The sequence below is a fragment of the Microcebus murinus genome, chromosome 10 (assembly GCF_040939455.1).
Source record: "Microcebus murinus isolate Inina chromosome 10, M.murinus_Inina_mat1.0, whole genome shotgun sequence".
Classification (NCBI taxonomy): domain Eukaryota; kingdom Metazoa; phylum Chordata; class Mammalia; order Primates; family Cheirogaleidae; genus Microcebus; species Microcebus murinus.
The window spans coordinates 65,790,023-65,803,484 of NC_134113.1; the positions used below are offsets into that span (position 1 = coordinate 65,790,023).

General features: G+C 37.1%; 1 protein-coding gene across 2 annotated transcripts in view; it reads left to right on the top strand.

Moving 5' to 3' along the window:
* Positions 1 to 619: 619 nt before the first annotated feature.
* The window catches only part of MON2 (MON2 regulator of endosome-to-Golgi trafficking), a 106,146-nt gene continuing 93,303 nt past the window's right edge, over positions 620 to 13,462 (top strand). For both annotated transcript variants that reach the window (XM_012782366.2, XM_012782368.2), the window contains exon 1: positions 620 to 1,177. In XM_012782366.2, coding sequence (XP_012637820.1) covers positions 1,067 to 1,177 — 111 coding nt within the window. In that variant the 5' untranslated portion in view covers positions 620 to 1,066. The remainder of the gene's footprint in view (positions 1,178 to 13,462) is intronic.

A 13,462-nucleotide genomic window follows, 5' to 3' on the forward strand; every position in this document is an offset into this window, starting at 1 on the left:
TTACCGACTACATGCCAGGCACTGTTCTAGGCATTGGAGATACAGCAGGGAACAAATTGGAGGTGGGGGGATAAGTAGCCCAACTCTTCTGAATCTTTCCTTTTAGCAGAGAAAGTCAGGCAGTAAAGAGGGCGGGACAGATAACGTAGCGCCTGGTAGGTCACCGGAGAAACTTTGGCTTTTACTTAGAGATGGGAAGCCAGCGGGAGGGTTTGGGGCAGAGGGCAGTTCCATTTTACAGATTAGTAAAATAAGGGACTCTTAAGCAGTATGTGCACCAGTGGAGCCTTTAAAAAAAAAAAATTAACAAGAGGTAGGCTTTGACTTGGAGCCACTAGTCCAGAGATTCGAGGAGGCAGAACAAAGGAAGCAAATTGTTTAGACTCAAATATACAGTTTAACAGAGCCAGGGGCTCTGTTCAAGCACTTGTCGCTGAAAAGCAGGCGAATCTTGACAGCGCAAACTCTGCCCCTAGCCTACTTGGACGCCGCGGGTGAGGCTGGGGGAAACGCTCCTCGCCCGGAACTGGGCCTGCCCCGAGCGTGGCTACGTCTCCGGCTACGCCCCGTCGGCTGCTCGCGCCGGGGTTGGCCGCGGCGGGGGCGGTGGCCACGGTGCCCGGAAGTGCGGCTGACGTGTCCCGGCCGCGCTCGGAATTGTGGGCGACTCCGCTAATGGCGTCGGCGAGTCTGGGGGCCCTGGGGAGCCGAAGCTGACGCTTCCTGCCAGGTTGGCTGGTGACACCCGGTGTGGCCGGGCCCCGCGGCAGCGGGAGGGACCTGCCCGCCTTGTGGGCTCCTCGGCCAGAGCCAGAGGAGCCTAGCGAGGCGGGGCGCCTGCAGGAGTGCCTCCGAGAGGAGCCGGAGGTTTTGCGAGGCGGCTGCGGGGGGCGCTCGGACACGCTCCGAGTTCGCAGCCCAGGCCCGGCAGAACCCCTGAGGAGCCCAAGGAGCGGGCTACGTAAGGGCCAGAAGCGAGGAGAGGGAGCTGCCTGTCGTCCCAACGAGCTGACAGTGCCGGAGCTTGTTTGTGCCTCTCAGAAATTGGCTCGGACCTTGGAGGATCATGTCTGGCACCAACAGCCCCGAGGCAGTGAAGAAGCTGCTGGAGAATATGCAGAGCGACTTGAGGGCCTTGTCACTAGAGTGTAAGAAGAAATTCCCACCTGTCAAGGAGGTAAGCTTCAGGCGACGTCAGGAGAAGGCGCCGTGAGCATGCCTGGTCCGGTTAGACCCAGCCCTTCAACCCCCCAGCCTCTAGTCTTGTCTAATTTTCATTTGGCCCTCACCTTTCCTTGTGAATCGGTGGGTTGTTTCCACAAGCGCTTTTTATAATTTCTGTTGGGAGGGGGGGCTGAGGCGCTTATATTTTCTCAACTCTGCTGTCCTTCCGGTTTAGGATTGAAGTTGGTGGAGTGAACTGATTCAGTTAATTCAACGAGGTGTACTGTATACTCACCTTTTCTAGCCTTTTTCAGACTCGAAACTGGCAAAGCCAGAATTGAAAAACTTAAATGTCTGTTTGTTGCTCCTAAAAATTAATATCCACCCGTTGTGGTGAAATCTACACTCCTCACTTTTATAGTATGTCACTCAATTGGAAACAGCGTTCCTTCTTAGGTGTCATTCATTTAGCTTAACTCTGTTATCAGTCCCATGAAGTATTAACCAACTATCCAGAGCCACCTAATTTATGACGAATATTGAAGCCCCACAGTAACCATATTAAACCTTGTTATGAGCAATATTGTAGTGGGAAGTTTGGGCTTGGACTCAAAGGAAGTAATTTGAGTTCTAGCAATACATCTTAATGTCTTTGAGCTTCAGTTTTCTTTCAGCTGTGAAATAGGGTTAAACAGTGGTTATATTATATATGGAAAAGTCGTCAGAACAAAAGGCTATTATTAAAGAGGCTCAAGCTAATAATATATACAAATTAAATACTCCAAATAGTTCCTGAGTTGAAATTTCAAAAATTTAGTTACTATTGGCTTTTTCTTTTAAGATGCTTTTTTAATTCTATTAAAATTTTTTTTAAATCTCAATTTTTTCCTCATTTTTGAAGTAAGACATTTTGGTGATATTGTAAAAGTAATTATTTTTATTCCTATTTAATGTAGTTTGGTTTACCTGAAATTTTATTTACTATTTGCCTTAGAAATTCACCAAGGAATTTCATATTTATACTGATTTACCTTTATTATTTTGAAGATTCTGTAATTAGAACTTGACCAATACAGTTTGGATTTTAGGCTTGTGAGGAATCTTAACTTTTCTTTAAGTGTTTTGGTTCCTTGGTTCTATCAGTCTTCAGCAAGTTCCATCTATTAATAAAGTAAGCAAACATTACCCCATGATGGAAACCAGATGTGCTACTTCTGGAAAGATGGCCATTATGATATATTTTATTTCAGATAGTCAATAATTTGTTTTGATATTGATGTCATTATTTTCTTTATATCATCTGTTGAAAGTTATAACAAGTAAATTTAAAGAATTAGGCTGTTTTGGAGAATTTTAAAGATTAAGGTCATTTTAACTATAAAAGAAATGCTCTCATTTAGAAAATATTAAATCCTATTTTTAATTTCAACAATAATTTATAGAACAAACCATTCCCGGTGCTAAGAATTCATATAAAAACTATGGTTCCTCTATACTATATGCTTTTGTGGTGTGTGTTGGAAATTTAATTGCCATTTATTACATTATTTTTATTGGAAAATACATTTGGAGTTCAAACAGGTAGTTTACAAAGTTTTGGAACTCAAACCATTCCTAATCTGAGAACTTTAATAAATGTTCATTTGTTTTTACTGAACACTATCTAGAGAGATATTTAGTAATTGCACCTAGTCCGTGGGATAATTGCAAAAGTAATTCTTCTTGTGATTATCTCTGATACATAATTTTGTATATGGTACATGCTCTATAAGAATTTGTTGAATGAAAGAATCGAGATTCCTTATCCAATGACATTTGCTTAGGGCTCTACTTTAGGAATTGAAAAATGATCTTGACTGTGTCATAGGTTTAAAACAAGGATTAAGTAATTAGCCTATTAGTGATGAGAGGAAGATGCTTCGACTTTCAAGAGATCTTTTGGTTGAATTAAGTTTTCCATGGTGAATTAATAGCAGTGCCAAATTTGGACTTCTGTTCTTGAAGGAAATGATAAGTTTTTTGTTTTTTCTCTTTGGGTGTTTAGGTAAACCTAAGGCAAAGCCTTTCTAAGTATAAGAAACTTTTCCATCTATAGATTGGTTTGCTAGTTAACACTCTCCCAGTGTCTTCTCAGGCATTAGCTGAAAAATACTCATTCTGAACTATTTATAAGGCTACTCAAGAACTTAATATAATATAGTTCTAATTGGGTATGTGCTTTGGAAGGGATGTCTCCTCCAGTACTTTTAAAATAAGCTAGAATGAACTGTTACATTTTATATTTAGTCTTTATTTCAAGTTTTTAGTAATTTGTGCTTTTTATAGCTGCAGTGCTTGGCTTATAAATTTTCTTATAGTGGCTATAATTTCATTCTGTCATTTTATAATAAAGGTAGTGATTAAGTAATACCAGCAGTAAACTTGCTCTTTTTTTTTTCTGTTCATTTTTCTTAGTCTTTAAACAACAATCTTCATGCTATAGCAGCATAACTTTTTTCTTTTTTTTCCCGCATGTACTCACCATTAAAGCATAACTTTTTTTAGTATAACTGTACCAGCTAATTTGTTAGGGAATATCTATCTATATGACAATTTTTTTATTTGCTTTAAAAGTTACTTTCTCCTAGCACTCCTAGGCCGAGGTGGGAGGATTGCTCGAGGTCAGGAGTTTGAGACCAGCCTGAACAAGAGTAAGACCCCATCTCTACTGAAAATAGAAAGAAATTAGCTGGACAACTAAAAATATATAGAAAAAATTAGCCGGGTATGGTGTCACATGCTACTCGGGACGCTGAGGCAGAAGGATTGCTTAGCCCAAGAGTTTGAGGTTGCTGTGAGCTAGGCTGATACCATAGCAACTCTAGCCCAGGCAACAGAGTGAGACTCTGTCTAAAAAAAATAAATTAATTAAAAAATAAAACAATTTCATGCTGAAGATTATTGGGAGCAGAGCTTTTTAAGAGAGGGAGTAATGTGATTAGATTTATATTTAGTAACATTGTCTTGACATTATTGGTAGGGAAAATTAATTAGAGGGTATTGAGATTGAGGCAAAGAGACCAAATTGTAAAAAGTAATAATTGCCTGAATGGAGGTGGTAGTAGACATAGCGATGAGGTTAATTGCATTGACAGTTGTGAAAGAAAGAGTGTGGATTGAAAAGAGATTTAGCAGGTAAAATTATCAAGGCATGGCATCCTTTTATATAAAGGGAGAGAGAAGTATGTGTTGCCTCCTAGGTTTCTGGCTGAGAAACTAGGTAGGTCACTAAGGGAAGGAATATAGGAGAAGGAAATGTTTTGGTGGAAAATGAATAGACATGAATATGTTAAGATTAAGATTTATGTGTGACATCCAAGTGGAACTGACCAGTAGGTATTTGAAAATGGTAGTTTCCAACTTAAGAGGGAGGTCTAGAATTTCAGATTTAGGAGTATCAATTTATACATAGATATTAGAAACCACAGGAATGAATGAGATGGGCCAGAAAGTACATTTAGAGTGAGAATATGAAGGCTGAAGAAGGAGCTCTGGGAAACAGCAGCATTAAAGTAAAAGGCAGTTGTGCAGACTAAGGTTAAGACAGGAGAGAAGGGGAAAATTTGTTGGAGCAAGATCCCTGGGAATGCTGGATTTTCCAGGGCATAAGTGTGTGAATGGAATTTCAATTTGATAAGGGACACCTCATCATCTGACAGTAAAGACAATGAAAAAAAATGGGTTTGAATGTGATAAATTTGAATGAGGGTCATAGTGGAGAGTTGGGAAGTTGTGGGCAATTTTCTGTGGCCTCTGTTTTCTTGGTAAGATATTAAACAAGCTTGTTGCTAGGTGTATTAAGTAATGAAAGAAAAGGGTGGGAAATTTGAGAAGAGCAGTGGATCACTTTGGAGAAGTGGAAGAGAAATTGACTTGGAACACTTAAGAGTCTTAGCAGGAAAAGTGGTCAAAATGATGGTGGATTGTAATATCAAGTTTGAATTCCCAAAGAAGGAAAGCCGGTAGTTTTCATTGATTAGAAGAAGATGGAAGGATTAAGACCTAGCAGCAGCAATTTAATCAAACAGCAGTGGGATTGGGGTGTGAGAGAGCTAGAAGGATAGGAGTTAGGAGAATAATGGGACGTCACATTGCAGATTGCCAGGTAGATATGTACTAGAGGATGATGAAGTCCAGGGAAGACTTTACTCTAGTAGAAGAGTAAAGGGAATGAAGGTCGCTTGAGTTGAGGTGGTCAGAATGGGGGTTTTGCAGGGATTATTTTTTTTCTCTAGTTTTAATGATGCACAATCATAAGGTATAAATCATTAAAAATTGCAAGTAGTCTTTCCAGGCTGTGTACTTTTTCTGTTGCCCATTCAGGCTTGATAGAGGTTGCTTAGCAGAGACTTTTTGCCTTAAAAAGCAGAAGTTTCCTGTGGTAGAGTTTCTCAATATCCAGTGTTTTTCCATGTTAACTGGCTGAGGGAGACTTAAGCCTTCTATTTACTGAGACAGATTTTTCCATTTAACTGGATATTTGGGGACTGTGGCTCAAGTCATTGGCTCTCCTGGTAGGGTTAAAACCTCATTTTTAGGACATTATGACTGAAGAATGAGGGCTGGATGATCTTTACATGCTTCATTGGTAGCTGTTTGGTTTAGTATTTTATAATGTACTATAGTTATTTTTCTCTTGACATTGTGTTCTTTCTTCTGTAAGCATAATAGAATAAATCCTTATTTTATATATTAAAATCTATGAACTGAAATAATATATTGATTATCTTAGCACTGTGCTTTGGTGACATAGAAGAAATAAAAAACATTGTCTCTGACTTACAAACCAAAAAGGAAGATATACTTCAAAAATTGAATTATTTTCCTTTTTTCTTTTATATAACTATAGTTTATTTTTCTACCATTTACAAAGTAGACTGTTACTGTTATAATGTAATAGAAGTTTGTTATAATGTAATAGAAGTTTGTTTGTCTAAGTGTAAAGCATGGTAAGAAATACAAAAATAAATGAGAATTGCCTTTATTTTCATGAAGTTAAGGTTGTGTAAAATACTGCCTTTCCACTAGCAGGAAACTTACATCCATAGACTCTAAGGCAACATGCCATATTAAATATTTCATTTTCCAGATGATGAAACTGGTTTAGAGTGGTTCACTGATTTGCTTATGGTTGTAGAGTTAGAACTGGGATGTGCATGCATCCATGTGCATCCATCTCTAAAACCTCTCCTTTTTTCCATTATATCATACTGCAAATGCCTTTAAAACATGCTTAACTTGTTTTTACTATTTTTCCCATTTATCTACCTTGCTTCATTTTTTATTACTATTGGTCACTCCTTCCATCTTGAAATTCTCTTATTTTGACTTTTATAACACTTTTCTGTTCTTCCTCTCCCTCTCTCTCAGTGTTTCATTTCCTTGTCTTTACATGTATTTCCCAAATTCTGTCCTTAGATTTCTCCTTTCTCCGAGGTCAGCCCCTTGAAACCATCATCCACTTCCGTTGCTTCTGGCCTTACTATAATGCTGATAAGTCTTAAATCTATTTCACTCACTCTGCTCTCTGTACTGTGTTTCTAGCTGTCTATTGAACACATCTACCACAGTAACTTTCACATTCTTCAGATAGAACTTCTTGTAATTGAACTTATCTTTTCCTCAAAACATCCATTTCCCCATTTCATTTTTTTTGCTAATGGTATCTGGCTCTGTTGCTTATTTTAGTTATATTTATCTGTCTTCTTTCCCTCAGCTGTCTTTATTCACTTTCAGTTGTTTCTTCCAGCTCTGTGATTTTTAGCATACCTGTTCTTTTTTTGTATTTTATTCACTATAATCCTAGTTCCAGGTATTAATATTATGCCTTGTGTTTGATGTGCATTAATGGCATACATGACTCCAAACCATTATATATGTCATCACTAAATTAATATACTTAAAATAGCTTGGAAACTCTCAATGGCTACTATGTACTTACAGAACTCTTAAGTATAACATTTAAAACCCTCTTGATTTTCCCCACCTTCCTTTCTAGCTTTACCACCCTTAACTCTTCCCTATATGCTTTTATACTTCAGCCAAACTGGATTGCCTGCCAGTCTCTGAGTATGTTTTATTGCTCCCACTTCCATGGTATGGCTTCTGAGGTTCTTTTGCTAGTTTGGAATTGCCTCTCATCTTTTTCCTTTTTTCTTTTTAAAATCCTGCGTTTCATTGAATTCCACTCTAAATGCCGCGTATCCATTTGTTGCATGAATGAGTCAGCTTTATGTATACTATTTTGATTTCTTTCCCTGTTCATTCACTAATTCATTTGTTTGATCATGAAATAATTTTTGGACACCTACTGTGTGCTGAATGCTAGCTAGTTACTAGAGCAAAAATAGTTGCAGCTCCTTCCCAGGCCTTGTCAGTCTAGTATGTTTTCCTCTGCTTTCTTAACTTTCACTTAAGCCATAAGTTATTTCCTTGTAACTCTTAAATTTTACCTTTTATTATAGTTTTTAAGTATTTTTTCTTTTCTATATAACTCCTTAAGGGTCAATATTGGATCTTGTTTATTTTTCTATCCACTATAATGTAAAGCATTTGTATACATAGGACGTGCTAATTAAGTACTTGTTGAAGATTAAATTTTTAAGAAAAGGAAGGAAAAGTCATATCACCCATATAGGCATATCTTGTGTGTATTTTTAGCCATCTTCATGGTAATCTGCATTCCAGTCCTTCATTTGATATGTTAAAGAAAATTTGTTTTTTAGAAGCCATGGGTTCTGAATAGGGTGTCACATAAGTATATATTTTTAGGAGCTTTTAGGGTTATAGAATAATAGAATGTTACACAAGAAAATCTTATTGATTTCATTGTAGTAATTGTTTTATGAGCATATTGTTGTGTAGGGAGTGTTCTAGATCTGTTAAGTGCTTCCAAGTTTGGACGTTAGGTCTTTTGATTTTACCTGACATCTAAAATCATAAGTCTTCAGACAGCTCTATGCCTCCTTTCTGTCTCATGAGTACATTATTTTATGTAAGTTGCCATTAATTTGAATTTCATATTTCTTCTTTAGCTCTTGTGTCATGTTATGTCGTGTGAATAATTTGGACCTTTGTGTAAATTTGTTAAATTTTGAGGCTTTATTCTCATAGAAGTTGTGAAAAATATGTTTTTAAAAAACAGAACAGGAACTTTTGTGAAGGGAAGCAGCGTTTAAATTTTTTTGGTTTTTTTTGGTAAAGCTATATGTAGTTCTGGTAGTGGACATTTGTTAATTCCTTCCCTATCATCCATTCCCTTTTGCTTCCTTCAGTGGTAGACTACACTCTTCCCTTATTTTCAACCCTTTGTGTTTTCATTCCTAATGCCAGGGTACCTTGATTAGGTTATTCTACTTTAAACTCTCCCCACCCTATTCCCCCCGTCCATTCCTGCCTAAGTTACATAATGCCAGTGAGTGCTCCTGGGAAAGAAAGGCTTCCTCTTTCTTCCTCAAGAGCTGCTGAAGGAGACCCTTTCTCTCCTTCTAGTGTCATATGAAATGGTGAGGTATGGAATGGCTATAGCCATTTTTGTTGCTAAGCTTGGAAGTAGCCTGAGGATGCTTATCCTCATAGGGCTTATAGCTAGAATGGAGAAACAGACATAATGAAATGAATGAGATAAAGTGTTACAGGTATAGCCATAGAGGATACTAAAGGTGGAAAGGCTTTGTAATATTTGTCATAGAAAAAAGTGATGGAAAAATTATTTCTGTCACTGCTTATGATATTAGAAGGGTGACAAAATCAATAACCTAACCTGCACCATAAGTCTACAGCTATCTTCATGTTGTTAGCAATGGTTTAATTTCAGCAAAGCATTATTTGTCACATTAAAGTAGTGCTAATTTGGGCTTATATTTCATTTGCTAATAGTTAATTTATTGGCTTTATAATTTAAGAGCTATAAAGAGTATATTCCTGATTATATTTATACATACATTTCAATTTGTCAGTGACTAGGTAGGTTCATAAGACTTTTTTTCTGTTTAAAAGATGTCCTTACACTACTGTACTCAATTTTGAGAAACGCTAATAGGGGTGGATGCTAGGGAACTGTTGAAGAATTGAGATGGTGGATGGATGGAGGACAATATCGGAGGTAGAGACATCTCTTCATTTAGGTTGATAATGAGAGTTTGAATGAAAGTGTGAAGTGGGATTTGAGAAGAAAAAGAGTACCAGATATGTTAACTAAATAGACTTTGTGGCTGATTAGGTTTGTGAGATGAAGGAGAGAGGCCAGATATCTGATTAGTGACTGGATAGATGATGCTGCTATTCAGAAAAATAAAGATTGTAGGAAGAAGAAACAGGTTTTTCTGGCTGTGGTAGGCGTTGGGGGTTGAGGGAAATGATAACATCTGTTTTGAACATCTTGTTCAAAAAAATTAGCCTTAATTGTTTTTAACAATTTAAGGTGCCTTTTAAACATTTAGGTTAATAAGTCCTCTAGTTTAGGAAACAGGTCAGGAATAGGAATATAACTGAGGAGTCTTTAGCATTTAGAAAGTAATCAAAACCATGGAATTATAGTTATCCCTACAAATACACATGGTATCTGATCAGAATAAGGGATACTTTTAAAACAAGATGCTAAAGACTCTTCTTCACTCTTACAATCCGTGATTAATAGAAGGGAATCTGGCTCTGAAGACCTCTGTTCGTACAGGATACCCTTAAAGATGTAAACTAGGCCTAGGTATGAAGTAAGATTACAGTGGTTAGGGGTACCCTGATATACAAGTCTGTCAATAAACATTGATAGTGAAACTTTTCGGCAACACAGGGTGCCTGTGAGAATAAGGTGTTACAGTTACGAAGTTTTTGACAATAGAAATTTGGATGTAAAAAATGAGGAGCCATGAGATAGGTCTAATTACATGCAAGGCAACAAACAGTCCTCTTGGTGATTCTTTGAGTTTAGGAGTGGAAATACTGGTTATACATCTTTTAAAACACCACTTAACTATTTAAAAAATACTCCTTATTCTTTCTCCTTATTGTGTGTATGTATAAAAATATTTGTTAGATGTGCACACATTCAGTGTTCAATTCTTAGGAAATCAAAACGATGTCTGGCCAATTTGACATCTTTACTGGTAGCTAGGATTCTACAGGACAGATTTTGGAAACTATTAAGAAGGTTTTGACTTTGGACTCTAAGACAAGGAAAAAAATTAGAAAAAAAAAGTATGACTAGACTTCAGAAAGTCTGGAAAAATTATATTAATATTTATGACAGTTCAATTTAATCAATCTCTGTTGACACTGAAGCAAAATCACATGTTGAATTTGGACATATGCAAAGTATATAGAGCCATAGTGAGAAGAGGAAGTTAAACTTGAAAATGATAGTGGAAGAAATTTCAGTGACCACAGATTAATTTCTTCAATTTAATTTTTACAGTAGTAAATTTGCTATGGTTTATACATCTTCAAAGTATATCCAGAATCCAACCATTTCCTACCACCTCAGTCTACTATCATCTTGTGCCTATCCACTATCATCTCTTGCTTGTATTATTGCAGTGGTCTCCTAATTTTACTGTATACTGGAATCACCTGAGGATTTTTTTTTTAATACTGATGCCTGGTTTTCACCAGCAGTCATTCCAATTTAATTGGGTTGCAATCTGGGCATTGGGATTTTTTTTTTTAAAAAAAACTTCTGGTGTTTCTAATATGCACTGCCTCAAATAATCAGAAAACCAAATCATTCCATGAAGTAATTGATTTTGACTGTGTTTTTCTGCTAGTAGCCACATTAATTTAATTTGGGACATTTCCATTTCTCAAAGTTTTAGAAGTGTTTCAATTAGGCTTCTTAGTTGTGAGCAATGAAAGCTGACTCTGGCTGATTTAAGTAGAAATAAAAGTTACTGGTGGGATATTGAGTGATTTCAGAGAGTTGGTAGAACATCCAGCCCTGAAATAGGTACATGAACAAAGGGAAGCTGAACAACTAGAATACTCATGCCAGTGACACTATTATCGCTGTCTACTGAATAGTAACTGGATACCATGGATTGCACTACTGGATGCACTGGTCACTTCAGGCCACCACTGGTTCTACTGCCCTCAAAGAGTGGATATTGCCTCTGCTATTATCATCAGAATTTTCTTTTGTCTCTTCTTTTTTTTTTTTCCTTTTATTTCATCATATTATAGAGGTACAAATATTGTTAGGATTACAAATATTGCCCCTGTCCCTCCTCCTTCCCCCCCCCATGTGTCCAATCCCCCGGTGGTGTGCACCACACACGTTATGAAAGCATACACCCCTTTCCTCCTCCCCCCTCCCACCTGCCCACCACCCGATAAAAAGGTTTTTTTGTTTGTTTGTTTTTTTGAGACAGAGTCTCACTTTGTTTCCCAGGCTAGAATGAGTGTTGTGGCATCAGCTTAGCTCACAGCAACCTCAAACTCCTGGGCTCAAGTGATCCTCCTGCCTCAGCCTCCCAAATAGCTGGGACTACAGGCATGCGCCACCATGCGCCGCTAACTTTTTCTATATATATTAGTTGTCAATTAATTTCTTTCTATTTATAGTAGAGATGGGGTCTCGCTCTTGCTCAGGCTGATTTTGAACTCCTGACCTCAAGTAATCCATCTGCCTCGGCCTCCCAGAGTGCTAGGATTACAGGCGTGAGCCACCACGCCCGGCCTGTTTTTTTTTTTTTTTCCTTTTTTGTTTGTTTGGCTTTTTTTTTTTTTTTTGACATTTGGTTACATTGTATATCTTTGCCTCTCCCTAAGAAGGGTTAGAGTTATGCCCTTCCCCTCCAAAATGCTCGCCACATCCCTAAGATTGCCCCCCCAATCCCTGGTGAGCATTGATACCATTTGAAAACCATAGTTTTAATCAGTCAGTACCAATTTGATGGCGAGTAGATGTGGGGCCCATTTTCCATGTCTTGTGTCACCTCACTTTGGATAATGGGTTTAAGCTTAATCCAGGATAGCATAAACAGTGCTAGCTCACAGTCATTTCTTAGGATTGAGTAATATTCCATTGTGAGCATATACCACATTTTAATTATCCACTCATGAATTGACAGGCACTTGGGTTGTTTCCATGACCGTGCAATAGTGAATTTTGCTGCTATAAACATTCGGGTGCAGATGTAGTCTACCACTAAAGGAAGCAAAAGGGAATGGATGATAGGGAAGGAATTAACAAATGTCCACTACCAGAACTACATATAGCTTTACCAAAAAAAACCAAAAAAATTTAAACGCTGCTTCCCTTCACAAAAGTTCCTGTTCTGTTTTTTAAAAACATATTGGGGTTTCTTGATATAGGCCATTCTTACTGAGGTTAGGTAGTATCTCATTGTGGTTTTGATTTGCATTTCTCTAATAATTAGAGAAGTTGAGCATTTTTTTATATGTTTGCATGCCATTATTCTGTCTTCTTTGGAGATTGTCTCTTCTTTTCTTTGTTACTAGGCTCCACATTCAGAATCCCTAGTGGGTGCCTGTATATGGGTAAGAATAGGCTGCCAGAGCATGTAGGAAAGCAAGTATCTGGCATTTTCAATTTGATTAGTGGAATATAGGCTCTGTCTTTTACCAAAATCAATAAAGTTGGAAATTCTTCAAATATAAGCAAGGACTTCACATGCTTAGAGGCAACAAAATGACGAAGGGCTACTACATATGGTATAGCTTACAGTGTGTTCTTTATTTTATGCACTAATTCACTGGTCATCAAACTAAGAGTCCATAACAAACTGGTGTTCTTTTATAATTATTTTTAAACCCTTAGAGCCTGCTACCACTTATTCCTTAGCAAGCAGCAAGAGATAACAAATGAGCAAACAGTGAGCAAATTAATAGGAAAACTTGGACATATAACTTTTTATGAGTATATATGTATTATCTTTGAAAGTATAGATACCAGTATAAGTATTAAATAGCCATATTTCCAGATAGTAAAAATCTTCTGACTTTCTATGATGGAAATAATATATCAATATTGTATGTCAGCACTGTCCAATAAAAGTATAATGTGGGGCCACAAATGAAGTGCATATATGTAATTTTGAATTTCGTTTAAAAAGTAAAAAGAAACAGACATTTAATTTTAGTAATATTTTATTTAACCCAATAAATTCAAAATACTATTTCAACATGTAATAGATATAAATATTTAGTGGATAGTTTACATTCTTTTTTTATACTAAGTATTCAAAACCTAGTGTGTTATTTTATACTTAAAGCATAGCTTAATTCGGACTAGCTACATATCAAG